Source organism: Plectropomus leopardus, chromosome 18 (assembly GCF_026936395.1).
Source record: "Plectropomus leopardus strain MGB_pleo_1.0 chromosome 18, ASM2693639v1, whole genome shotgun sequence".
NCBI classification, from domain to species: domain Eukaryota; kingdom Metazoa; phylum Chordata; class Actinopteri; order Perciformes; family Serranidae; genus Plectropomus; species Plectropomus leopardus.
The window spans coordinates 31895184-31923076 of NC_142193.1; the positions used below are offsets into that span (position 1 = coordinate 31895184).

The following is a 27893-nucleotide window of genomic DNA, read 5'->3' on the forward strand; positions in this document are numbered from 1 at the left end:
TATATTTGCCGATTTTTTTCATGAATGGAAAAGCAGGAGAAGACGGGGAAAAGATTTCTTTCCCCGAGCAAAAAAAAAAAAAAAGGAGCTCCTTTGTCTTTGACGTTCAGAAAACTGATGCTGCAGAAATACCTCCCGGCTTTACATCGTGTTTTAACCTGTTTCATTTTGTCTATGTTGCACCGCTGGCCTCCGTAGCTGCTCACATTTTTCAGCTTCATGTTGAGGACAAAGGCTCTAATCTGCGGATGTTTATCAGTGCTGAGGTGTTCACTCCTTCAGGCGTTTGTTCTGTTCAGTCGGATGTTTTTGTCGTCGCCTGAGGCGAAGACAGCGGGATGCTAAGCTGCTGAATTTGTTACATATATAGATCAAACACACACAAATGCCTCTCAAATTATTAGTCTCCTTTAGCCACGTGGCTGTATGGATGGTCACGTCAAGCCCGTTCTGGTTTTCAGGTCGTCAGATACTTTGTCACGCTCCTCGGCGTGCGATACAGACACTGATGGGACCCTCTGGCGTCTCTATGAGCCTTTTTAAGCCTGATATTAACATGCGTTTTAGTGATTCAAACACATTAGGACAGCTGAGACACATCGTTGCGTCTCCAGCTGACCACCTGTATTAATATTTCATTACTGCCCGTGCAAAGTTACATGCTGCTCACGTTAGCGGTTGTGTCAGAACGTCTCCTTCCACGGGGAAAAACTCGTAATGTTCACACAATACTTCGTCCAATTCTACATAGAGTGAACAAGTTAAAGGGCGTTAAGGCGCTGTCACCAAAACATGTCCTGCACTGATGACTTAGTCCCAGTCCCACATAGTCCCACCAAGTTCCACCAAGTCCTCGATGAAAGTCCAGAGTTTGTTGGACCTGCACCATCCTACAGTGACTTCCTAGCTTCTTAAATAACATCGTTATCGTCAGCATTTCAATCTGACGCCGTCCAGCGGTGTATCCAGCCAGTTCTCACTTCGAACTTGTCAAATACGTCCGCTCTGTCAGTGCCTTTGGCGTACAGGCGTGACGGCAAAAGCCACCTTCCGTGTCCTAACAGACGCCGTCAGATGAGACTTCGGTCAGAGAGAGCCGGTGGCGTTAATATTCCATACGGCACCGGGCGCGTCCACATGCAACACACACGGACAGCATAACTCTGAAGGTCAGGGAATAACGCTGCCAGTAACCACGTAATTTAAGGAGCCTGAGTGCGTTTATTGGGAGGACGGATGGGTCCCACAAACAACCGACTTCTGTGCGACTTGAGTCCGGAGTTCGCTTCCCATGTGGATGTGAGGGATGTTTTGTTTTTTTTGTCCACGCCTTGCAATGCGTCACAAACTGACGCTAAAGGTGTCCTTCTGCGTGACAGTAATCGATGAGAACGGACTCGCTTAGGACTCAAAACTCGACGTATGAACTTGTAACTCTGGACCTGCCTGTTTCGACTCGGGACTTGAGTGCAGAGACTTAAGACTAACTTGTGACTGACAAAACAATGAGTATGTTTACATGCAGAAAATAGTCCGTATTTTGCAAAGAGGACACTGAGCTGTTTACGTGCACACTCTGATAACGATGATGTTGTTTATCGCGTCAGTAGAACAGCTGGAGCCACCTTTCGTTTAGCTTTTTTTTTAAGTTTCCTAATGTTGTTGGACTTTTTGGACTCTCTTTCTTCCCTTCACCTTCTTGAGTCGGTCGATGCTGCGATATTTGCTCGTATCCAAAATCCTGTTGATATCCAGGTCCGTCATAAAGTTTAAAAGCACACGACTTTCTCCTTCAGACCGGACATGTGGGATTTTCTTTTGCGTGCATCTCTACCCCACAGCTTTGCAAACTGTTTGTGTACGACGTATCCGTGACGACGCACAGAGCCGACTGTAAACCGACGAGAGGCCGCGTGTCACAAACTGCAGTAAAAACTGGCTGTATACATGTCCAAATAATGCTCCTAAAACCTGAAAAATAACCGCATATCCCACGTCTTAATCTGAAAATGCTAAATTGGGAAAACGGCCTAATTCTGAATTTTGTGAGAGAGATGTGGTTCCTTGACCCCAAAAAACAAAACCGAACAAAACAAAAACATAATTTTTCGGACTTTTTCTTTTTAACTCATACCACTTTATAAACTCTGAGAATATCTGACTTTTTTCCTGGATATTTTGAGTTCTTTTCTCAAAATATTGCTCTCTTTTTTCTTTTTCTTTCTTTTTAAATCTACAATGGCCCTAATACGGCGTCATAGTTTACACAAACATGGGGTTACTGAATAATTTAAGAAATCTTTGGGGAAACCAACGGCTCTGATTTTCTGTCTGAACAAAAGAGTTAAGACATTTTTTTCCCCCTCTTGTGTAATCACTCTTTTTCCTACAAGTGGGGCCCTCTTTACGAGAATCCAGCAGTGAGGCCCCACACATATGCCGGGTCAAAGGTCAGGGAGGTTTAAAGTTTTACGCACACACACGAAGAAAGTTTTACGTTATCCTCTTTTCTTTTTTTTTTTTTTTTTAACACAGGGTCAAGTTCACCTCACATCCACTTTTAGGAAGCGAGTTTTAGGACAGAAACGGGACGAGGAAGGAAAGAAAGGAGTTTCGCTCTGCATTCAAAGACACAACGGGACCCTCGACACTCCCAAAAGAAACCTCCCCCCTCCCTCCCCCGTTCCTCCTTTACCATCCATTCTCTTTACATCCCCCGCCTCCTCTTTGTATCTCGTCTGCACATATCTCCCCCGTATATAATGGGCCCTTGTATACATGTTCTGCACAGATGCTGTATACATGTGTACACACTGTATGCCTGTCTCTGTCTCATTGTATGCCTCCATATCGATGTAGCGTTCACTATCTTTTATCGACACTGTAGTCACCGTACCACTCTTCCTCTCATCATTATTATCGCTCATTCTTCTTCTTCTGCAGTTAGAATTGTATAATCTCCCGTCCATGTTGCCCCTGCCACAGTCCCCGCCCACATGACCACCACCGCCGCCCCCATCTCGTGAACTCCCCTCCACGTGACAATAGGAGGAGGAATTCGTGAAAAGAAAAGGAAAAAAAAACAAAAAACTGGAGGGAGGAGGAGGTGTGTGGGGGGAGGGTGGGTCGAGAAAAATTAATGATGACGACGACGAAGAGAAATGTCTGTAGTATAATAACAAAAAAAGGAAAAGTGCACTATTATGACAATGATTATTATTGCCTGTGAGAAATACCGACCAATAAACAACAACAGAAATATAATGTGTGTTTCTTGTGTTTTGTTGGTTGGTGAACTCATCAAAATGTTACCTCGCATGTTGGTAAAATCACTAAAATAGTGAAAGACTCTTTTTAATCTCTTTGCGTTTGAAAACTGATATGTTGGTTTCAAATGTCATAAACGTCACTGCCGGCGTTTTTCCACGCGTCCTTCAGGGTTCCCACGGTCACCGAAAACCTGATAAAGTCGTAGAATTTCACAATAATATTTTCGAGGAACGAGAAAATCACAAACTTTTTTTGTCTTTACACACGCACACACACACACACACACTCACACGCACACACACACATGCACACACACTCAAACACACACACACACACACACACGCACACACACAGAGTATTTTTTTATCAGATGAACTGTATGCAAAACTGCAGATAAATAAACGTTACAGTGTCTTAGTATATAGTGTGTATATTTTTTATGCACTGGGGAGGACTTATGTTTTTTTTTTATTTTGGCTTATGGCAGGGACATACAACTTTAAATGGCTATCTTAAAAAACTATCTTGTTTTCCTGACTGAGTGCATTCATTTGCATGAGTTTAAAAGGTGCAAATCACCAGAAACTCATGAGCAGGTTTTTAGTTTCTGGGTTCAACGTCTGCAAATTCACAAGGAGGCAAACTGGCAAAAAAATAAAAAAGAAAAAAGGTGGCACTCCTCTTTTAGGGCCAAATTAAACCAAAATATAAAAGGTAAACAGATAAACTCTGTGGGAGGCACAAGATGGCATATCGATGGTGTATTTCTTCTCATGTAACCCTTTAACAGACATTATCACTGCACATTTTTGTGATCAAACTGCCTCACTAAAACGTCAGTTCTTTTTTTTTTTATTATAATAAATTGATTTTTTTCTACTATACATTTCTAAACAGATTTTGTTACTAGATTCATTATTATTTGTATTTATATCTACTGTATCTATATGTATCTATATATTTGTTTTGTTAGTTTGTGTATTTAGGTTAATTTTATTGTCAGATTTTTAATTTAAAACAATTATGTTATCTATACATTGTTTTTTACTAGTTACATTTTTATTTGCATCTAATTATTTTTTCTTTTTTATTTTTATATGTTTATTGTATGACGTTACTTTTATTTTTATATAACTATTATATTACAATGCAGTATACTAGGAAAATGTTTTTTTTCTTAAAAAATGTATATTGTATAATATTTTGCAATGGTATTTTTTAGTGTGACTTGAAGGGTTAACTGCAAAAAAAAAATCCAATCGAAGCAGAGCATATTTAAAAAAGTGACAAACTCAAACTATTCCTTTAAATCTGATTTTCTTTTTTTGCAGGGAAACTGATAGATATCAGGTGGTTGAAACAGCATATCAATTATCACATATTAGGAGAAAATGAACAGAAGGTATAATGTTGAAAAAGTAAAGCAAATGGCATAAATATTTAAATCTGAAAATTTAACTGTTTAACTCCAGGGCTCTAAAATCCTTCATGTTGTCACCTGTTTTTAATGTTCACAGATTATTCATCGGCAGAGGATCACTAAAGGTGAGTTTTTCTTTCTCTGTGTTAAATTTATTTTAATGTCATGTTTTGAGTTTCTGTAGTTTTGGGGAGAAGTACGTCGGTCAGGCTCTAGGAGGTTTGTAGTTCTGCTGTTCTGTTATTACAAATAAAGCTTTTGTTTTTTTTCACCTGATGCTTTGGGAGCTGAACAGACACTGAACCGTCAAGTTTTTTAAGGTGAGAGCGGGGTGAAGGCAGGACAGCTTCATGCTCCCAGTGTGTGAGAAGTGGGTGGGTCTCCATATTTGTAGTTTATTGCAGAGGGGAATGGAAAGTGGAGAAGTCTCACTCTGACACGAATAAAGTGTCCAGAGGTGTTTTTGCATAATGAAAGGTGCCAAAGGAAAACTCAGTGAAACAAATAATATATATAATATTTCAAATATATCTGATACTAAATATAAAAATAAATAAAAAAATATATCAAATAATATTTTTTTCTATTATATAAATTGCAGCACAAACGCATTGACTACACAGTCCAGTTAAATTGTCTAAAAAACAAATTACAAATGCTACAATCTGGATAAATTAATTAAACTTTTTTTTTTTCTTTATTAAGAATTTCTCACATTATGTACTGTGCTGTTAAGTTGAGAATTAAACAACATGGTTGGTACACGTATATATTATTATCATTATCGTTGTTGTTATTATAATTATGATTATTTGTGGGCACCTTTAAAACACTCAAGGTCACCAATAATATATATATATATATATATATATATATATATATATATATATATATATATATATATATATATATATATATATATATATATATATATAGTAACTAATGTTACATATTGTTAGTTTCCAACTCCAGTCCCTAGTTACACACACACACACACACACACACACACACACACACACATACACACACATATATATAATTTTTCTATCTATAAATAATATTTTTTTTTTATCTATGTTTAGCACTCTTGCACGTGCTGTTCAAGTGAGGATTATTATCGTTTCTGTTCGTTACGCAGGTAAAACACTGCGCATGCGCCATCAATTCCGCCTACATTTTTTTGTTTCCGCAGTGAAAGTTCGGCCCCCTGTTTTTCCCCTCAGAGTGAGACCTCCTGTCCCAGCGGGGCTGTCTGTGTGCGGCAGTGATTCTCTCAGCAGCAGTAGAAGAAGAAGCAGGGAGGGGTGCACGCAGACGTTTCTGGATCAACCGACAAAAAGCTCCTCGAGACTCACTGCAGGTACGATTTTAATCCGGATTCACTCCGAAACCGGAACACTTTCTCTGGATTTGATGGTAAATTTTTGCTGTGTGTTTGCTATCGGCGCGCGGGGCGGAGATGTTTCCGAGCATGAATGGACCCCTGTGTGTGTGTGTGTGTGTGTGTGTGTGTGTGTGTGTATACATACACACGGATGCTAGTTTTACACTGTGCTGTGTGTTTCTGTTTGCATGTATAGTTTTGGTGTGTGTGTGTGTGTTTGTTTCCACACACACACACACACACACACACACACACACACACACACACACGGCGGTGCAGTGATGCAGAGCTGCAGACTGTTACCTCAAAGGAAGCTGCTGTTTGGTCAGATCAAACTGGTCCGAGCTGAAAAATGTTGCCTTCTGTGTGGATACTTGCAGCTAAAGCTAAACAGGCTAACCTGTTGAAGGCAGAGTTGTATTTATTGAAGCTTACATCTTAAAAGTCACAACACTCATCGATTATTAAAAGCTATAAATTACAAGCATTTTGTGAATTAGAGCACCTCAATGAAGAAAAACGATGCTAATGACACATTAGAGCTAATTTCTTGTTTGCTAGCACAATAAAAGACACACGTTTATATTTTTCATTTATTCGCTTAAAACCAGTTTAACCTTTTTCTGATTTGACTTACCAAACCCTGCAGTCGGTTTATTCAGCATTAAAACAAGCCACAGTTTAGCTTTTAGTGTGTTTGTGTTGTATGTTGTGTGTAGATGCATTCGTGCACGCGCGTTTCTTCCCGCCGCCGTCGTGCACGCGTGCTGAACCTGTCTGCGTGAATGAATGTCTCTCGTTTGGGGACACCTGTCCCTCTGGTCCTGCAGGTCAAACCTGTTTGACAAAACTGTCCTGCCAATTTATGATCCTGCAGCTTCAGATTTCACAACATGACTTTATTTAGTTTCTCTGCTGCAAAGTTTATAACATTTTATAATCATTATTATTGGTGTATTTTATTGTGCATTTAAATTAGTTTTGACATCTGCATTTATTCAGTGATCAGCTTTATTTGTGCTTCTTATGGCTGCTTACTCATGCAGTAATTAATCTGCTTTAATTAGAGCTTTAATATGGGATTTTTGAGACTGATACTGATTTTGAAGTGGAAAAATTCACTGATTATATAAACCACCCAAGCATCGTTTTCTGCATCATATGGACTGTAAAAAAGTCTTCTTATCAGAGCTTATCAAAAAAAATATACGTCGATATGGTTTGATACGTCTGTGAAAGGCTCATATCGGCCGATAATATCTAGCTTTAATATTACACACACTTGTTTCAAAATCAAGCTTTAAAAAGTATTATAAATATTATACATAACTACTATTTTCTACTTTAATTTTTAAAAAAATTTTTAACCAACATCTGTCCTAATCATAAATATCAAACATTCATTCATGTTCAGAATTTCGGCTCTTTAAATGTCTTCTGTCGTGAGTATGTTTTTAGAAATCTGACCGGCTGCAGTGCTGCTTGACTTCCTGCCTGGTAACGATCTGCTCTTTGCGGCTTGATGTGGTTGCTGTCCGTGTCCGGCAAAAATAGACTCGACGCATATTTCATGCGGCGCAGAGCAACGAGCCGCTTTGGGATGTGCTGAGACGCTGTGAGGCTCGCCCGGTGGAATAACGAGCATTGACTACAACGTCCACGAAGGTGCCGCTGATGGACCTGCTGGAATTTAGGGCTAACTTGTTGACCAAAAAAAAAAAACCAGGCGACGTTCAGGCACTGCTTCGCATCTAGTGTGAAACTGGCGTTGGCGTTAGTTTAAACAGAAAACAAAAGATGCCCGGGTTACTGTAGAAACATGGCGGTGCGATTGCGATCTCCGTAGACGAGGACCTGCTCCCTGTGTGGATATAAATGGCTCACTCTAAAGACAACAAAAACATTTCTTATTTTTTAGGTAATTATACACTATGACAAACAGTCACAATATAAAATTCACATTCTGCTAAAATATTCCCCTAATTTAATCACGCTGGAGCTTCAAGCAAAACCTGTTTAATATTTTTTTCATATTTTTGGTATTTTTTTTCCAAAACGAGGCGTTTTTTTTATAGTAGAAAGAATGAGGTTGACTCGCTGAGTGATGTGAAATCACTGCTGCTGCTGCGTACGTCTGGTCTCTGTTTGGACGCTCATCAGCTTCTCCTTGGAGACAAAATATTTGCAGCCTAAATAGTGAGCCTGTTACCACGGCAACACTTGGATTTGGATTAGTATCAATGTTACGTTTGAGTCCCAGAGCTAATCATACATGTAAGTCCTTTAAAGCACGCTGCAGATAACGTTACAGTGCAGCGTCTCTGTCAGCTTTTAACAAACGTTTCAGACGTGATCTCACTTTATTCATCCGCCAACACACAGACGTATGGAGGCCAACAAGTGTTCAAATCATAAAGCGTAAAATTCATGAATAACCGTACAATTAAAATACATGTTACTAAATTTGTAAATACTAAATACATGTTACTAAATTAAATTCATTTTTTTCATTCACGTTGTTCCCCACACACGTTTCTAGGATTTTAGGATGTTTCTTGGATTTCAGGACGTGTCTTGGGTTTTAAGACATTTCTAGGATTGTAGGATATTTCTAAGATTTTAGGGCACTTCTGGGATTTCAGGATGTTTATAGGATGTTAGGACGTTTCTAGTTTTTCAGGATGTGCCAAGGATTTCAGAACATTTATTGGATTTCAGAACATTTATTGGATTTCAGAACATTTATTGGATTTCAGAACATTTATTGGATTTCAGAACATTTATTTAATTTCAGGATGTGTCTCAGGTTTTATGTTTGTAGGATTTTAGGGCATTTCTCCATTTCACCATATCACAGGCCCCTAAGTTGAGTATTATTGCCAGAGTGCATAAAAAAAGCACAAAACTTAGCTTGTTTATCAAAAAAATTTTCCCGGGCGAGAAATACTAAAAGAACTCATTGAAACCTGTTTCGAAATGTAAATGTTATAGTGATTTTTATCCAGAAAAAACGCAGCGGCCCTGTTTGTTTCCTCTTTGAGAGAGCAGGACTCGCCTGTACGATACAACAGCTAATGAGCCATCTTCGTTTCTCTATCTGCGCTCAAACGTGCACCAACATTTCGTGTTGGTCTCAGCATCAGCCGCCGCCCACACTCGTCCTCCCACCTTCTCTCGTCCTCCGCTGTCTCATTCAGTCCTCTCCCTCTGTCTCTCCTTCACTCAGTAATACGCATACACGCAGTTTGAAAAGTTGTGGGAAGTGCAAAATATGCAGCAGCGAGCTGCTCGGCCAGTCAGAGAGAAAGAGGAAGAGGTGACAGCACACACACACACACACACACACACACACACACACACACACACACACACACACACACACACACACACGACCTCGGAGAGATTATATATGTTGACCTACTTTCTGCAGGACGTGTGACTGTAACCGTATAGATGTCATGTCATCGTCAGCTGTGTGTCAGAGGCCTCGCTCCTCTGCAGCAGCTAAGCATGACTGTCATTAACCCTTTGAAACCTGAAGCTACATCACTTTCCCTTCGCTACTTTCAGATGCAAATATGGCAAAATGGTGCAATTTCTCTCAAAAACATGGAAGGAAATGCAATAAAAATGCAATGTAGTAGTTGATATAGAAAATTATATTTTAACAAGCTAGGGAAAATTGCCAAGGGAGCAAAAAGGTACATAAAAACTATTTTTTTTATAATTATCATAATTATGTGTCCCTTCTGTCAGGCACAAATATAATATCGCAAAAATTGCTATTTCTCTGGAATTAGGGAAAAACGCTGTTTTTTAAAGGATCCTTTCAAAGGAGAAAGGAGGTTTAGTCACACGCTTCCTCAAATATATTTCATAAGTTGAGAAATGGTGAAACCAGCCGATGAGAGGTAGAGGGTCACCGATTGTTTAAAAAACTGGAAAGTGCTGCTGGAAATATCCTGGATGTTGAACACGTGATGACATCGTCCGTTCTCTTCACGCTGCCGGGGCGATGCCGGAGCTCGTAGCTCAGAAAGTAATAATTCATAATGTCGAGTGACGCTGATGGTTGCTCAACATCTGACTGTCCTCGGGCAAATATTGACTGCGTGCCGCTCTGAGTTTCCTGAGTTGAACCCACAAAGAGGAATGACTCTCCATGACTCAGATATTACCTCTGCACGGCACTTTCACCTCTTGACTGCAGTAAAAATGCAGGAATTTGTCAGCGATTTCCAAAAATGTACATATTCAAACTATGGGCCATACAGAGCACCTGAAGTTTAAAGTGACAAACAAAATGACTTTCTTCTTTTAGTATTTCTTTGACTTTTTATGAAAGCTGCAGTGCAGCACGAGCAGCTTTAGCTCCGTGTTGTTGGTGCTGCAGCAGGATTCAGAGTCAACAACATTCCTCTGACACATTCAATTACTCAAGTATTGTCACACAGAGCGTTCATACAAGAGAGACACGCAGCAGACACACCGGGCTGAAAACCTCCACAACGTTTGTCATTAAACAAATTAGAAACATGAAAAAAAATCACCAAAAAAAGGAAAAATCATCAAAAAAAATTTAAAGGGGAGAAACAAATGTTTTTCAAAAATTTGTAAAGAAAAAAGTCACCAATTTTTTTCTTTAAATATAAAAAAACCAGACAAAAAGATAATAAATCCACTTTATAATCTGTTGTACATTACCCCAAAGTCCGAGTGAAGTGATACATATTTGATATTTTTAAGCTGCAGTGAAAAGGTCCCGTTTTTAACTCTGGAGAAGCTGAATGTTAAGTCTTTTTTTTTTTTTTAATTGTCAAAACCTGACACGATGTGTTGGTGGCTCCCTGATACTTAAAATCCAGGGAATCAGACTTAGTAATCCATTACCTTTTTATCCAGAGTTACATTCTTCACCTTAAAGGACTATAAAACACACACACACACACACACACACACACACACACACACACACACACACAATGAAAAAAATATACTGCTACATTCTGCAGTGAGATACAGCCCATACGACGCAGAAAACGATGCTTTTGTTGTATTTATTCTGTATTTAAATGGTCAGCAAAGAGCATAAAGTACTAGTGTGTATTTCATTTTTATATTCTTTATTTGGATGGTCAGCAAAGACTGATGCTGAACACATATACAGTACTGATGCTTATTTTATTCTTATTCTTTATTGTTGTTTGTGTGTAATGTTCAATAAGTAAATTGTTAAATAAAAGTTGTTTTTCACCATATCGGTCGCCTTATTTTTCTACTATAAAATCGTAATCGGTCTCAACAGTCCCGTATCGGTCGGGCTCTATTCAAAAGTGATCATTGATATTGTGTTTACAGTTTTGTTCGCTCGTGTTTCCATAGCGATGGCAGAGGCCCACCAGGCGGTGGCGTTCCAGTTCACCATAACCCCGGAAGGGATTGACCTGCAGCTGTCCTACCAGGCCTTGAACCAGATCTACCTGTCCGGAGTCCGATCCTGGAAGAAACGAGTCAGCCGCATGAGGGTGAGGAGCCAGCTGAGTGTCCTTATTTCACGTGAACGCTGTCCTTGTTTAGTTCATTTTTTCCCAAAATGAGAAACAAATTTATTCATTTTATTAAAGTTTCTACACCTGTTCTCTAATCGGACCTCCCGATAGTGCGGACGCTAATCAGATTTGATGTCTGGTGATTCGGTTTGAGTCGAGCCGGTCGGTTCGCTGAGGGGAGGTGTGACTTAAACCGAGCGGTTTCATAAAAATAGATCCCGACTGAAGAAAAAAAAGGTTGTTTATATCAGTCAGTGAAGACAGAAAAAGATGCAGCCTAAACTCTGAACAACGAGGAAAGCTGGTGAAAATGTTGGTTCTTAGTTTGCTTTTATGTCTCACTCAGAAACACGGCAGACAAACGTAAGTATTTAGTCTTTTTTTTTTCATTTTTATTTAACCGTTGTTTAACCAGGGTGGTCCTCTTGAGATTAATAATCTCTTTCTACAAAGGAGACCCGGCTGAGACAGACAGCAGTTAACGACACCAGCTCTCTGAGTTTTAACTCATCCTGCCACAGAGTCCAGGCTGAGGGTGCAGGAAACCCCAAACGTCCTTTTGCCAGTTTCTGTCCGAGCGTATTGCATACTCATTTTTTTACTCACATTGAATCGGTAACATGGTGTTATGATGTCACTGTTACCGTTAAATAAGCATCAGTGTAACGCATGTTTTTTTTTAATTAACAGAAGATTTAAGCTGTGAAATAATGTTAGAAAATATTTTGATTCAAACATTTACACTTAGAGCCTCAAATCAAATCAGATTTATTCTCACAAGTGAATAAAAACCTCGGGTTCATCTCAGGATTTTACCGTCTGTTCGCGTGTCAGCTGCAGGTTCTCTGCGTCTGGAGGAGGTGAGTCGGGATGGTGTGTGTGTGTGTGTGTGTGTGTGTGTGTGTGTGTGTGTGTGTGTGTGTGTGTGTGTGTGTGTGTGTGTGTGTGTGTGTGTGTGTGTGTGTGTGTGTGTGTGTGTGTGTGTGTGTGTGTGTGTGTGTGTGTGTGTGGGTGTGTGTGTGAGTTCAGAGGCCTCGTTATAGGGTGTAAATTCCCCTCAGTGTATGTTCGGAGTGAGCAGCCTCTCCTGACACGTGCTGACGTGCATCTGCGGCCCTGCTGGGCCACAAACACGCGGCTGGTCGTGTACGTGCAGCTGAGTGTCTGATTAACAGGTTTCTGTCTTCAGTGATCCAGCCGCCGCGTGCAGGTGAATGCTCAGACGCCGAGCATCGTTCAGACCCACAGAAATATTTGTTTTACAAGTTCAGATTTGACGGTTTACATGTGTGTTGAAGTGTCATGTTTACCTTTTGGGGAATGTCCTGTATGTGATGAACTGACACAGCTGTTACAACACGCTGGGTTTGAAGAATGTACCCAACATACAGGCTTCCCACGCCCCTGGAAAAACAGGGAAAGTCATGGAATTTGCAAATAGCAATTTCCAGGCCTGGAAAAGTTTTGAAAAACTAAATATACCCTGAAGGTTTAGAAAAGGAATGGAATTTTGGTTTACAAAACTGTATAATAATACATGATGTGCTGTTTTTACAGTTTCTGACTGTGAAATGTGATTTTGGTGATTTTTTAAAAGTAGAAAAAAAACATTTTTCTGAGCGAGGTGTTGGACATGTCTGCGCTGAGCGAGGTGTTGGACATGTCTGCGCTGAGCGAGGTGTTGGACATGTCTGCGCTGAGCGAGGTGTTGGACTGACTGTGATAGGTTGTGTAATTTTGGTGATTTTTAAATCACCAAAATTATCCCGCAGAAACACTGCCCAACACACACACACACATTTTTTTTAATCACCGAAAAAGCCAAATTTTGTAAAGAAAAAAAGACATTTAAAAACATAAATACATTGCCATTTTTTTCTTTAAAAAATACCAACAATTTTAAAGACAAAAATTGCCTGTTTTTCTTTAAAAGCTGTCAAAAAATATAAGAAAAAACAATCACCAAGAAATTTTACTTAAAAGAAAATCCCCCAATTTTTTCTTCTTTAAAAATCACCAAAAACTTTTGAAAAAAAAAGCCATTTTTTTTCTTCAAATCTGCTATGAAACTGGTCATTTTCGAAAATGAATAATCTTGAAAATTTGCCTAAAAGCCACAGAAATTTACTGGAAAAAAAACTTAACTGAACTGGATATCCCAGTTGTTTTGTCTCCGTGTTCCAGACGGGAAACAATTTTTTACATTTTTTTTTTTTAACTGATGCCTAATATTGTTTCTTCTTTTGTGGTAACAGAACAGCGTGATAAAGGGAGTGTACCCGGCCAGCCCCTCCTCCTGGCTCTTTGTCGTCATAGCGATCCTGGCCACCATGTACATGCGATCGGATCCCAGCATGGGGCTCATCACCAAGATACAGCAACACCTGCCCCTAAGGTACACACACACACACACACACACACACACACACACACACACACACTCAAACTCATCATCTTTACCTTCTTAACCCTTTAAAACCTGAGCAAATAAGTGATTTGTTTTTAAAATATTGGGAGAAGGCAATAAGCAATTTAACAAGACATGGCCCGAAAATGAGTTAGAAATTAGTTAAAAGAACAACAACAAAAGAACAATCTGAAAATAAGCACACAAATAAAGAAAATTGAAAAAAACACAAACAAGAATGACCTGAAAATAGTGCTGAAAATTAAAAAAAAAAAAAATTAATAGAACTAAATGAAATTAAATAAACAACAAAAAAATATTTTTCTTGAAATTTTCCCCTAGTTAAAAGTTTTATAATAATAATAATGATAATAATAATAATGTATTATTTTTATATTATACTATATTATACTAATTACTATTACTGGTGGGGGTCGGGACCCCAGTGCTGGGCATCAGTGGACTGAAGTGTGCAGTGACAGCTGATATCCTGTTTCGTATAATCTCACTGAGGTAGAGAGGTGGGAAATCGCAGTGCGCTTATGAAAACTTGCAGGAAAACCGTCACGTTTCTGTGCGTCGTAGACTGTCACTGTTTGATGTGTTCTTCATCATATCTGCGGTGTCTTCAGCAGATCAGACTCCTCCTCGTCGCCTCCTTGCTGGCGGTTCACCGGCCGCCGTGGTTTTGTCTGTTTGGTTTTGGAGCGTCCCAGCGGTAGCATGTGTTATCAGTTAAAGTGCAACAGCAAAGAGCAAAACAAACCCGGAGCGTTTTGTGCTCACAGTGCACAAATAAAGCGAACCCCAACATGGAGCATTTCAAATGTTAAACGTTTATGAAGCTCTCACAGCTCAAAGGATTGTGTTTATTAGTCCATGAATGAGTATCTGGGTACAAATTAAAGCCTTTTTAAATTTTTTTAACTGAGAAAACCAGTATTGGTTGATGTGTTGTGGAGAGCGCTGCCTGCTGAGCGACGGCTGCAGTTCAGAGTCCAGTCTGTCGAGTTACGAGCAGAAGGAAGAAAGAGCGACTGATCCAAACAAACGCTTGTTCTCCTCCTCCTCCTCCTCCTCCTCCTCCTGCTCCGCACATTAAACTGAGTCACTGTGTCGGAGCGTGGGCGTGGCACCTGCACATGAACTCTGCCCCACTTCAGCAGCCGTCGATTCACCAACTAACTGTGGCTTTATAGACCGACCACACCGCTGACTCACTGTCCCACACACACACACACACACACACACACACACACACACACACACACACACACACACACACACACACACACACACATACACATACACACCTGTTAACACTGGTGTCATTCTTGCTGAAATGAGTGGTTGTAAATGTGAAGCAATAACAGAAAAACTGACAGGATGATGGAGGTGATGGAGACTGTAAACAGAGTCTTTAGTGCTGTTTGAGGACACACTGACTGCCGGAAAAGTTTAACCCTTTAAAGTCTGAGAAAACTGGCCTGATTTCTTTAAAAAAATGTTATTAATATTTATGTGTTAGTCATATTGACAGGAATTATTGTTTAATTTTATGCCTGTCAGTTGTGTTAAAAATAAATAACAAGCTACAAAATTAGCAATACATTTGTAAAAAAAAAAAAAAAAATGCAAAAATTACAAACAAACAAGGTTAACAAGACTTGACAAAAAGTGCTTTAAAAATTATATAATTCTGTATGATAATTAAAAATATGTGATTATGATAATCATGTATTTTTTCTCTAGCTTTTTTTCCCTTTTCCCCCCAGACTTTTTTCACTAGATTTAAAAAATCCAATTTTTTTTTTTTAAATCTACTAATTTCTTGCAATTTGTGCAACATTTTTTTACCAAGCTGCTCCTGTCTTCTTTCCTGTCATTTTGAATGAAATCACTTCAGTTTGCTCACAATTTAAAGGTGTAAATACTTGTGAAAGGCGCCTGAAAGCAGCACAAAAGGGTTAATTCAGTGTAAAGGTCACGCTGATGAACAGGAACTTTACAGCTGGACATGTGATTTTCCTCGAGATGTATCAATTGTGAAATTCAGGACCGATACCAATGTTTTTATATCGTTGTTTACTTGTTTTTATTGTATCTCTTCCTCATTTTCTGCCAGAAAAACAAAGAAATCTATACTATAAAAAAACTGTTTTAGAGTCATTCACAAATACGAAAAAAAGCACAAAAAAGTGACAGTAAGTGGATATATACACATGCATTTTTCTTTTTTCAGTTCTTCTTCAGAAAACTGTTATTTGATATAAAAGTTGGATAAACAGCCTGCTGACGGTGACATCGACACGCATTATGAGCAGTGAGAAACTGTATTTGTTGCTGTTGAGTTATGGAAATAATTACTTATTATTCATTATCACTAACTTTTACCAAACTGGTTCAAAAGCATGGCCTTCTTGTTTATATGATTATATGAAAGGCTTAAATGTATTGGATTACAGTAGATATAGTATATTTTGATTTAAAAATATCATTCTGCTTGGTTTTCTCTCCTCTGATTTTATGTTTGATTGCTGTTCAATAAAAGTTAAAATGGCAATAAAGTTAAAAAACGTCATCACATTTGGGGCTAAATAATGTCATGTTTTTGTTTTATTTTATTTTTTGTTTTATTTAATTTTTCGTATTTTATTTTATTGAATTTTATTTTACTGTTTGTTTTTTAAATTGTATTTCACTGTGTTTTATTTTATTGTGTTTTTTAAATTGTATTTCATTGTTAACAGTGTGAATGATCGGCCCTCTGCTGGCTGTAATGAAGAACACATTCAGACAGATTATTGGAGGATCTGCAGCGTATGAAATCGGCTCTAATCAAAATGATTTCAGTCAGGTTGAAGAAATATTGTTGACCGCTGCTGTGGCTCTTTGTGCCTCCCTCTGTGCAGCCTCCACGTCTCGCTCAGCGCCCAGGGACAGACGATGCTGTCCGCGCTGGTCTTCAGCACGCTGCTGTGGCTCTCCCTCATCCTGGCGCTCCGCTTCTGCCTGAAACTGCTCCTCTCGTACCACCAGTGGATGTTCGAGCAGCACGGACGGATCTCCAACACCACCAAAGTCTGGGTGGTAAGTCCTGTTTCTGCTCTGTGATGTAGCTCCACCTGGTGGCCGCTGTGAAGGCGTCGTTTTGAGTCCTGAACTGAAAAATGAAAGTTTAGTGGAAGTGCAGCGTGGTCTCTAACACCAGACACAGGATGCTTTAATAAAACCGTCTTATCGTAAACCAGAACAAAAAGTTGAAATTGTAAAAACATGCATGTGGTGTCTGTTATATAAAGTTCAGGATTCATACGGTCATCGAAAACCTGGAAAAGCCGTTTAATTTGCAAAAAGCAACTTTCAGTCCCTGGAAAAGTTTTGGAAAAGTAAATTTACCATTAAAGTTTTGGAAAAGTCATGGAAACAAACCTCCTAAAAAACACATGGTGCATTCAAGGACTTCTGAAAATTAGAAAAATCCAATGAGAATTTCTGTTTTTCCAGTTTCTGGCTGTGAAAAATGGCGTCATTTTTGGTGGGTTTTTTTTTGTTTTTAAGGAAAGAAAAAAAAACCCAACATATTTTTAAAATCACTAAAACATTTACAAGTGTACAATTTTTTAAGATAATATAAAATCACACATTTTTTCTTTAAAAATTGCAAATTTGTTTTTAAAGAAAGAAGTGGCCAATAATAATTTACTTATTTATTTATTTGTTAACGGTAGCAAAATGAACACAGAAACAAAAATTAGAGCCACTTAAAGTTATTTGCCCCTCCTCTAAAGCCAACATAGAAAACATAAGTCTCTCCCCCTGGAAGTCCTGGAAATTAATTAGTAAAAATGTTTATGAACCTTGAAAGTGTCTCCAAATATCTAAAAATGTCTCTGTGTGTCTCAGACTCTGCTGAGGTTGTTGTCCAGCAGGAAGCCTCTTCTGTACAGCTACCAGACGTCTCTGCCTCACCTGCCTGTCCCCACCATCAAAGACACGCTGAGCAGGGTGAGTGCACACACACGCGCACACACACACGCACACACACACACACACGCACACACACAGAGTCTCTTCCCACATCTTTATTTGCCCCGTCCTCACACACAGGATCTGTCTCTGTGTAAATCAGATATTTTCCCTTTTGGCTTGATTTCTTTCAAAAACATAGGAAGAACGAAATAAGCAGCTCACGAAGAAATGACCCAAAAATTAGCAAGAATTTAGCAAAAACAAAAAAAAAAATTACGTAAAATTTGAACAAAACCACCAAAACAAACTAACAGAAAAAAAACAACTAAAAAACAACAAAAGGAAAGTAAAAAAATGTTAATGATAAAATAAACAAAACAAAAACAAATGAACAACCTTGGAATCATATTACTTGTAAAAATTTTAAGTATACATTTAGGTTAATACATTTTTTTACATAGCTTTTAAAAAATAATTTTAAAAATCTACTAATTTCTTACAATTTGTGGGACATTTCTTGCCAAGTTGCTCATTGCCTATTTCTCCTATAATAAACCCATTGAATAATTTCAAATATAAATTTAGGATAATTAAAAAAAATGTTTTGAGATTTTTCCACAGCTTTAAAAAATAATTTTTAAAATTTCTTGCAATTTGTGGGACATTTCTTGCCAGGTTGCATTTTTCCTTCTATTTTCCAAACAAAATTAACCCAGTCTGCTCAGGGTTTAGAGGTTAAATCTGCAGCTCTGTGTGTCTCTGTCAGTACCTGAAGTCCGTGCGTCCTCTGCTGAGCGATCCGGACTACAAACGGATGACCGAACTGGCCAATCAGTTCGAGTCGAACCTAGGGAACCGGCTGCAGCGCTACCTGAAGCTCAAAGCTCTGTGGGCCACCAACTATGTGAGTGAACTTAATCACACAGCAGCTGACAACATTTCAGCCTCCTCAGCTTTACTGCTGGATTTCTGCACATATCGAATATTTAGCTCCGTCCTGCATTTTGCTCTTCGAGTTACAAATCAAAGCTTAAATTTAAAAGTAGTTCTGTATTTCATAGTGTTTTTGCACATTTTTCATCCTGCTCACAGACTTCTAATAGAAATCCTGCCAACATTTCTAACCTTTAGTAAAATTTTTCAGTCTTCCTGTTGTGATAACTGTGTGTGTGTTGATGCATGTGTCCTAAATGTAGTCCAGATTGTGTATTTGAGTGTAATCAGTGAATTTGCAGCTCAGCTCCTACAATAAGTCTAAAATACACTGTGGAAACTAAATAGTTACATTCAGACTGTTCAGGTCCAAAAATGCTCCATTGAAACCCATTCAAACTGACATTTTTGATCCCACAGCCATCAGAGCAGAAAAACAGGACTTGTATTATTTCTGGGTGTCATTCTGGGCTTTTGACTCTGAATTTGTCATTTTGACTATTTTCCACCTGATGAGGTCATTTTGACCATATTTGGCATATGGAGGAAATACACGCTATTTCCACTAGGTGACCTGTCACAGTCAATGTAGCTGCTGATCACTGACAGGCTGTGATAATCAAAAATAATCTACTTAGCATTTAGTATATTTAAAATAATTCTTTTTTTTAATCATCTAAAAACATAGTGACATCATGACAAGAACCTGTCATTTAAAGGGTTAAAATTCTGTAAAATTAACGAATATTTGATATTTACGATTAGGACTAATGTTAGTTTAAAAAATAAACTCAGTGAAAGCAGAAAATCATATTACTGTGTAATATTTTTTAAGGCTTGATTTTGAAAAGTGTGATATTAATATAAAAAAATATACAATCTTGTCTAAAGTTATGCTATATGGATGAATGCATCATTTTTTTTATTCTTAATTTTTTAAATAATTTTGGCTGCAGACAGTCTGAAAGGGTTAATGTCCTGATGTGTCCAGGTGAGCGACTGGTGGGAGGAGTACATCTACCTGAGGAGTCGCGGGCCCATCATGGTCAACAGTAACTACTATGGCATGGTAACAAACGGCCTTTTTTACCGTGTTACAGAGAGAAAAGTTGTGTTAAGATATTTGGGACAAAGTTGACCTTGAATTTGACTGTTTGTACGTCGTCTCATGAATCTTCCCGTCTCACCTTCACTCTCTCCTCTGGTTGATCACAGTTGGATCATTTTACTCTTCCTCCATCTGTTCTTCTGTCTTTAAAAGCACAAATCTTCACTTTTTGGTTTTTAATTCTTTTGTCCTGTTTGTTCTCCAGGACTTTCTGTATGTGACCCCGACCCCGGTGCAGGCGGCCCGGGCAGGAAACACCATCACCGCCCTGCTGCTCTACCGCCGCAAGGTCAACCGGGAGGAACTCAAACCGGTCAGAATCTGTATATAATCTAAATAATCTGTGAGTTAGATTATAGAATACTATTGTATGGATGTACATCTACACATTTCAGCAGCTCTTCGGACTGTTTAAATTGTCTTTTTGTGATTTATTGAGAATAAATCTGATTTTAAGACAATTACACACAAAAAAAAAACATACATTTTTTTCAATTTCTGACAATATATCCCCCTAAATCCTACACACTGGAGCTTTAAGGGAATAAATAAAATAAATGAACAAAAAGAAATGATACAGTGATTTTGAGAATCGATGCAGTTTTTCAACACATAATATTGATACCTGACTGCTAACCAGCGTTATTAAGGAAAACACTCAGCTGTTCTGAGGATGTGGTCTGCATGATGTGTTTTTACAAACGTCTTCTGTGGAAAATACTGTAAATAAACACTGTGGACGTCACAATAAACAGTAAAGCTGAATATTCGATGTGTGTGTTTCAGAGTCGAGTTCCAGGCACCGTCATCCCTCTGTGCGCCGCTCAGTGTGAGAGGATGTTCAACACGACACGCACACCGGGACTCGAGACAGGTAACGCACGCACGCACGCACGCACGCACAAACACTATTATTAATATTATTATTATGTATTGCAGAATAATCAGGGTTTGGAAGACAATGAAAAATACAGGAAAGTAATGAAATTTTCAAAGATTTATTTTTTTAAGAAAACATGAATACATTTAAGAAAAGATAGATTCATGTTTTCATAAAAAACACCAAAAGTTAAAAAAAAACAACATTTTTTTATATCAGAAAAAAAAGCATTTCCGTTTCTTTAACAATGTCCAAAATTTTTTACAAAAAAGAAAAATTTGTTTGTAAGGCATTTTTTTCCTTAAAAATCAGCAGTAAAATAAATACAAAACAGCAAATTAAAGTCGAAGGTCGCTCACCTTAGTCCAAAAACAAAAAGTAAAAAGAAAAATTCTCTCCCTGGTACCTAAAAAAAAAAAAAAAAATGACGTGTCCTCCTTTTTGCACCACTATAAATACCAAACAGTCCCATTTTTTAAAAATATACCTTTAAAAAAAGCTATTATATAATAAATAAATAAAGAATCAATCAGTTTCAGAGAATGTATGATCTTTAAAATCTGCCTCAAAGTCATGGAAATGACCTGGATATTTGTTTGTAAAAATATGTATGAACCCTGACTAATAATAATAATAATAGCAATAATAATTATAATAACGACTTTATTTACATAGCACCTTTTAAAAAATGACAAAAAATACAAGATGCAGGACTCAAAATGTCACTATAAATAATACAAAAAGGCCAAAAAAAGTGACAATAATAAGGAAATAAAGTAAATAAAACCTAAAATAAATAAATAAAGAAGAAGAATCCTCCTGTGGTCCACAGATGTGCTCCAGCACTGGCAGGACAGTGAGTTTGTGGCGGTGTACCACAGGGGGCGCTTCTTCCGCCTGTGGGTTTACCGCGCCGGCCGGCTGCTGAGCCCCCGAGAGATCGAGCACCAGATCCAGAAGATCCTGGACGACCCTTCGCCCCCGCAGCCCGGAGAGGAGAAACTGGGAGCGCTGACGGCGGGAGACAGGTAGGAACAGTCCAGAATGTCTTTGTTCTTTTTGAAAATAGTCGCGTGTGTGTGTGTGTGTGTGTGTGTGCTGCGACTAACGTTTAGTTTCATGATTAATCGTTCAGTCAGTAAGATGTGAAAAATGGTCATCGCAATTTCCAAAGTGACTTCTTTTGTCCGACCAACAGTTTAAAACCTCAAGAATTGTCTTTTAATTAAGAAAATAAAATCAGCAAATTCTCACAGTAACCCTTTAAATCCTGAGCAAATTGGCTTGATTTCTTTCAAAAACATGGTAAGAAGGCAAAAAGCAACGGTGGAAGACTTCACCCAAAAACTAGTAAGTTAGTAAAAGGTACGAATAAATTTACCTGAAAAAAAAAGACTTAAAAATATGTTATTGTGGGCATTATAAACATAGTTTTTCATAAGCTTTTTTATTCCTTTCTTTTAATTTGTCAAACTTTTGGTTCAAAGGTTCAAATACTTGTGAAAGGCGTCTGAAAGCAGTAATAGAAAAGTGATGTCGCTCCAGGTTTCAAATGGTTAAAGAAGCTGGAACCAACCAATATTTGATATTTATTAGAGGACGAGGGGGTTCAAAGTTAAAAGTCGAAGGCAAAATCCTGGAGTTGAAAAAAGCTGCATTTTTTCCCTGTTTTAGTGCATGCTGGTTAGTTTGTGTAAACGGCTTAATTTAAAATTTTAAATTACATCCAGAATAAGAGGATTTTCATGAAAAATCTTTTTTTTTAATAGTGTAGTGAACTTATTATTTTCAGTGTGAGTATAGTCTAGTGTTTGGGGGAAAAATCAATACAACAAAGTATTGCAATATTTTGTGTGGCACAATTGTACCGTTACCCAGATTAAAAAAAACATATAACTTATTAGTTTTGCAAGTACAAATTAAACTTTTTTTTGCCTGGTAGAACAATGAAATTAATTTCTTTTCAGTCCACTAGATACATTTTGATGCTAGAAAAAAAATATTTAAGTGGGGAAAAAATGAATTTGAAATGACAAAAATGTCATACTTTGATTAAAGTATCGTGATAATATTGTATCTTTTTTCCTTTGGGGATTCCCACATCTGGTTTCCTCCCAGAATTTCGCCATCGGTGCATCCTGAGTTTTATTTATAAAATTACAGAAGTAAAACAGATGTATTTTTTCATTTTTCGAGAAGCTGAGAAGCAAAAAAGCAAAAAAAAGCAAAAGGAAAAGGTAATACTGTTTTTTTTTTTTTTTTTAAGTCAAAGGAAATATTGTGGGTAGTGTGTGTGTGTGTGTGTGTGGTGACTGTGTGTGTTATATTAATGTGGTGTGTATTGTATTAGTGTGTAGCTCTGGAGTGTACATATGACTGATGATCACTGGGAGGCAGCAGAGCATTATATTTTTCTTTAACATAATTTAAAATATTTAATTTTGATTATTATTTGTTTTTGCCCCAGCTTTTTAATTTATTTTTCCCCCGAACATTTTTCCGTATCTTCCCAGTATTTCACAATCGGTGCATCCTGAGTTTTATTTATAAAATTACAGAAGTAAAACAGATGTATTTTTTCATTTTCGAGAAGTTTAGAAGCTAAAAAAATAATAAAGTTGTAGTCCTGTTTTACTGTTTTTTTGGATACTTGTGGGTAGTGTGTGTGTGTGTGTGTGTGTGTGTGTGTGTGTGTGTGTGTGTGTGTGTGTGTGTGTGTGTGTGTGTGTGTGGTGACTGTGTGTGTTATATTAATGTGGTGTGTATTGTATTAGTGTGTAGCTCTGGAGTGTACATATGACTGATGATCACTGGGAGGCAGCAGAGTACAAATACCCAGACACACACACACACACACACACACACACACACACACACACACACACACCTCCACAGCCTCATGTTCGTACTCTGCAGTTTATTGCAGATGGTTGATGTTGTAATCCGTGTACTTTATCTAATCCCCAGATTAGCTTCACAAATAAAAGAGGAGCCGAGATCAAAGATCAGCTGCGTAGTTTGATGCTGACGGAGAGTCACAGCAGGAGCCAGGAAGTTTAAATCAGAAAAACATCTGGCAGTCTACATACATGGTTATGCGTTTTAAAAGTCATCACGTTAACGTACTCCGTATGTTCTCGCTCAGACGGCGCTCAGCTTTTTCACTCCAAACGCTGTAGTTTCTTGGGGATATTTTGGAAAAAGAAAAGAATATTTTGCTTTTTCGACTGTTCGACTCTTTCAGTCTGTGAGGGATCAGCTTACACAAGAAAAATTAAGTAATAATAATAATAATAATAAGACGAAGGATAAGAAAAGAATAATTTAAAAAGTAGTAATACTAATTTCTGATCATTTTAATAATTATACATATATGTTTCCCTAAATTATTATTAATTTTTAGAATGTTTCTCTCTTTTTTTCTGGTCAGCTTTTACTTTCTTTTTTTCCAGTTTGCAGGATGTTTTGTGCCAAGTTGCCGATTGCCTTTTTAAATAATAATAATAAATTTGTTTTTATAGCATATTTAAAAAACCAACATTACAAAGTGCTTTACACAGAAAACCACAGAAGACAGGAACAAAGAAAACACAGAAAAAAAGGTAAAAAGCAAAAAAATACAAAAGAAAAGGAAAAAAAGGTTGAATTTAAAGTAAAAACAGAGCAGTGCAAGACTCAAATGCAATTTAAAAAATGATAGGAATGCATTTTGATAAAAATAAGTCTTCAGAAATGATTTAAAAGAAAATAGTGACCCGGAGATCCTCAGGCAGATCATCCCACAACAGACACAGTTATTATTATTATGTTATTATTTCTGCATGTCGCTGTTTGTATCTGTTGTACTGTTAAAAAAACTGGGTCAGAAGAAAAGAACACAAACGAGGGCAGATAGCAGACGAGTGAGAAATCAGGAAGAAATAGAGGAAGAAAAAGGGAGAAAACTGGTGTCAAAAATAGACTGAGTGAGTTGTTTCTGTGAGTGGGAGAGGGAAAGCAGGGTGTGTGTGTGTGTGTGTGTGTGTGTGTGTGTGTGTGTGTGTGTGTGTGTGTGTGTGTGTGTGTGTGTGTGTTGTGTGTGTGTGTGTGTGTGTGTGTGTGTGTGTTCTGAGCCTGAGTGTGTTTGTGCTGACGATCAGGAGCGATAAGAGAGCAGGTTCCCTTTCCCGAGAGCCACACATGAAACACAAACACACACTGTTACTGTTACCGCTTCCTGCGGCCGCTTCCCACTGCTCTGATTTCTTCATACGTGACGAGATGACGTCAAACATGAATGTGATCTGTGACGCAGACCGTCAGAGCGGCCGACACCGAGTCTGTTTTCAGTCAGACTGCAGGTGTAATAACAGATCAATCACAGAAATGAAACGATGCCAACGGGAAGCGATAAACTCTGGAATGTGTGGTAACGTTGGAAACACATGAAGCATTTTGATTTTTAACCCTCTGAAACCTGAATCAATGCCACTTTTCTGGAGCTGCGCTCAGATGCATTTCACAAATATTTAAACTAAGCAGATTGGTTTAATTTCATAGGAAAAAAGGCAAGAATTGACCCACAGATTGAAAGAAATGAGCAGGTTTAGAAAATTATTAAAAAATAAGACAGAAAACTATATTCATAATTATTATAATTATATATTGACAAGTATGTTACAAAATCAATAGTATTTTAAAACACTTTTTTCAGATTACTTGTTTCCTTTCTCTTAAAAAAAATAAATTTTTTTATCTTTTTATTGATTTTTTGGTGGGTGTTTTTTTGCTAATTTTCAGGTAATTTACTCATTTTTTGCAAAATTCCCAGTCATTTCAAATTAGGGAACGGTTAAACCTCAGCAAAGGATATTCAAAAATCACAACTTACCTAAACAGAAAAAAGACACACGTGCAGCGTCAGGAGGTAACATATAAATTACTCCTCATTTCACCTTCATGAGTCAGCCCTTTCTCGTTGATAGCAGTGCTTTCAAAGCGAGCAAGAGGTTGTTTTTTTTTTTTTAAGGAAAACCTAGAAAAGTTTTTGAATTTCACAATCACATTTTCCAAGCCTGGAAAAGTAATAGTGCTAATGAAATTTTCTGTAGCTGACGACGTAACGACGTAATATGCGTCAGTGAGTGACAGCGTTTTGGTTGTATTCATTTGTTCATCAGAAAAGTTTCGTCATTTTCTCCCCTCGTTCTGTCTCTCCCTTCGTGTCTGCCCACTTGACAAATAATAAAATGAATAGCTCTTTAAGCACTTTTGGCTGAAGGAAGGGGCATTCAACTTTAAATGGCTTTGCAATATTATTGTCTATTTGCAATATTTCAGGCCTTCTTACCGTAGTGTCTTCCTCGTGAGATGAAAACTTAACTCTGAAAACACGACAAAGTGAGAATGGAGTGAAACCAGCTCCCTCTTGAAAAAAAGCCAAAAATGCTGATGCTGATAGAGTTCAGTTACGTCAGATTAATCCTCTAAAAACATCTGCAGTTTCCTCTTTAATGAACTTCCTGCACTCTGAGACTGTCTGTTGCCTAATGTTTTATTGTTTTTTTTTACTGAGCACTTGTGATTTGTTACACTTCTGTGTGTGTGTGTGTGTGTGTGTGTGTGTGTGTGTGTGTGTGTGCGCGTGTGTGCGCGTGCGTGCGTGTGAGTGTGCATGTGCATGTTTTGTTCCGATGAAAAAGGAAATTGGTCATGAGTCTAATGTTCAGGGTTCCCAAAGTCATGTAAAACCTGGAAAAGTGATGGAATTAGTAAAAATCCCTAAAGGTTTTGGAAAAGTCATGGAATTAGTAAAAATCCCTAAAGGTTTTGGAAAAGTCATGGAATTTTGTTGTAATAAAATCAATATTTACAGTAATCTTCTGGACCTAGTTGTCCATAACGTTGAGGTGCTTTTAGGTGTTTTTTCTTCCTTTTAAAACTTTTTTTTAATTATAATTTTGAATTTTAGGGGGTGTTTTATCTATTTTTGATGTTGAAGTTTTTGTGTTTGTGTTTTTACAATTTTTTTATAAGCATAATAAAGATGAAGGAGGAGGGGGCCACGAACACATCCTTGTGGTACTCCAGACATTTTGGCTGTTTCTTGAGATTCATGATTGTTGGTAATTTATTTGTTCACCTTAAACAGTGTTTAAGTTCATAAAATAGACATAAGGCCACTGATTTTCATTACAGTAAAGTAAAAAATAGGGATGAAAAGAAAAATGTACTGCATTATAAACAAGAAAGAGCAATGAAAGAAATGTTTTGCATCCTTGCAAAGTCCTGGAAAAGTTTTGAAATTTTGTCCATGAAAATGTGTGGGGAGCCTGAATGTTGAACTGTGCGTGCGTCACCTCTCTCCCAGAGTTCCCTGGTCCCAGATGAGGAAGCAGTACTTCAGCTCTGGCATCAACAAGCGATCCCTGGATATCATCGAGAGGGCGGCTTTCTTTGTCACTTTGGACAATGAAGAGCAGGGCATGAGGGGAGACGACCCGGCGGGAAATTTGGACCGCTACGCCAAGTCGCTGCTCCACGGGAAATGTTATGACAGGTGAGCAGGACACACCCCTGCGGCAGCACACAGTCATTCGTTATCTTCGACTGCAGCTGCTTTTTTATTTAATTTTTTTAAAATTTTTTTTTATTTTTATTTTTATTGTTATTTTTATTTTTGTCCTGCAACTTTATTCAACCATATTTGTCAAGTAAACAAGAACACAAACATACATGAGAGCACAGATCATTTCTACTGAGATTATAATAATCAATGATGGAAAATAATAAGTAAATAAATAATAATAATAATAAAAGAAAATAATAATAATAATCATAATATAGATACACAAGTAAATGAAAAAAGAGGCAAACAAAAACAATACATATTAATATCAAATCGGGAGGGTTATTATTAGTTTATCTTTTATTTCTTAAATTCTTTGCTGTTTTTTGTTAATAAAAGTAACATTTTCTCATCTCCATCTCC

The 27893-nt window shown here is 37.7% G+C and overlaps 1 protein-coding gene across 2 annotated transcripts in view; it reads left to right on the plus strand.

Annotated features, from left to right (window-relative positions):
* Window positions 1-5914: 5914 nt before the first annotated feature.
* The window catches only part of cpt1a2b (carnitine palmitoyltransferase 1A2b), a 50266-nt gene continuing 28287 nt past the window's right edge, over window positions 5915-27893 (plus strand). Inside the window, exons 1-11 of one of the 2 annotated variants that reach the window (XM_042505752.2) lie at window positions 5915-6050; window positions 11457-11599; window positions 13879-14018; window positions 16943-17120; window positions 17937-18038; window positions 18769-18906; window positions 19927-20004; window positions 20249-20356; window positions 20830-20917; window positions 21756-21951; window positions 27273-27461. In XM_042505752.2, coding sequence (XP_042361686.1) covers window positions 11459-11599; window positions 13879-14018; window positions 16943-17120; window positions 17937-18038; window positions 18769-18906; window positions 19927-20004; window positions 20249-20356; window positions 20830-20917; window positions 21756-21951; window positions 27273-27461 — 1358 coding nt within the window. In that variant the 5' untranslated portion in view covers window positions 5915-6050; window positions 11457-11458. Of the gene's footprint in view, window positions 6051-11432; window positions 11600-13878; window positions 14019-16942; window positions 17121-17936; window positions 18039-18768; window positions 18907-19926; window positions 20005-20248; window positions 20357-20829; window positions 20918-21755; window positions 21952-27272; window positions 27462-27893 lie in introns of both variants that reach the window. The other variant, XM_088069466.1, reaches the window with a different exon arrangement.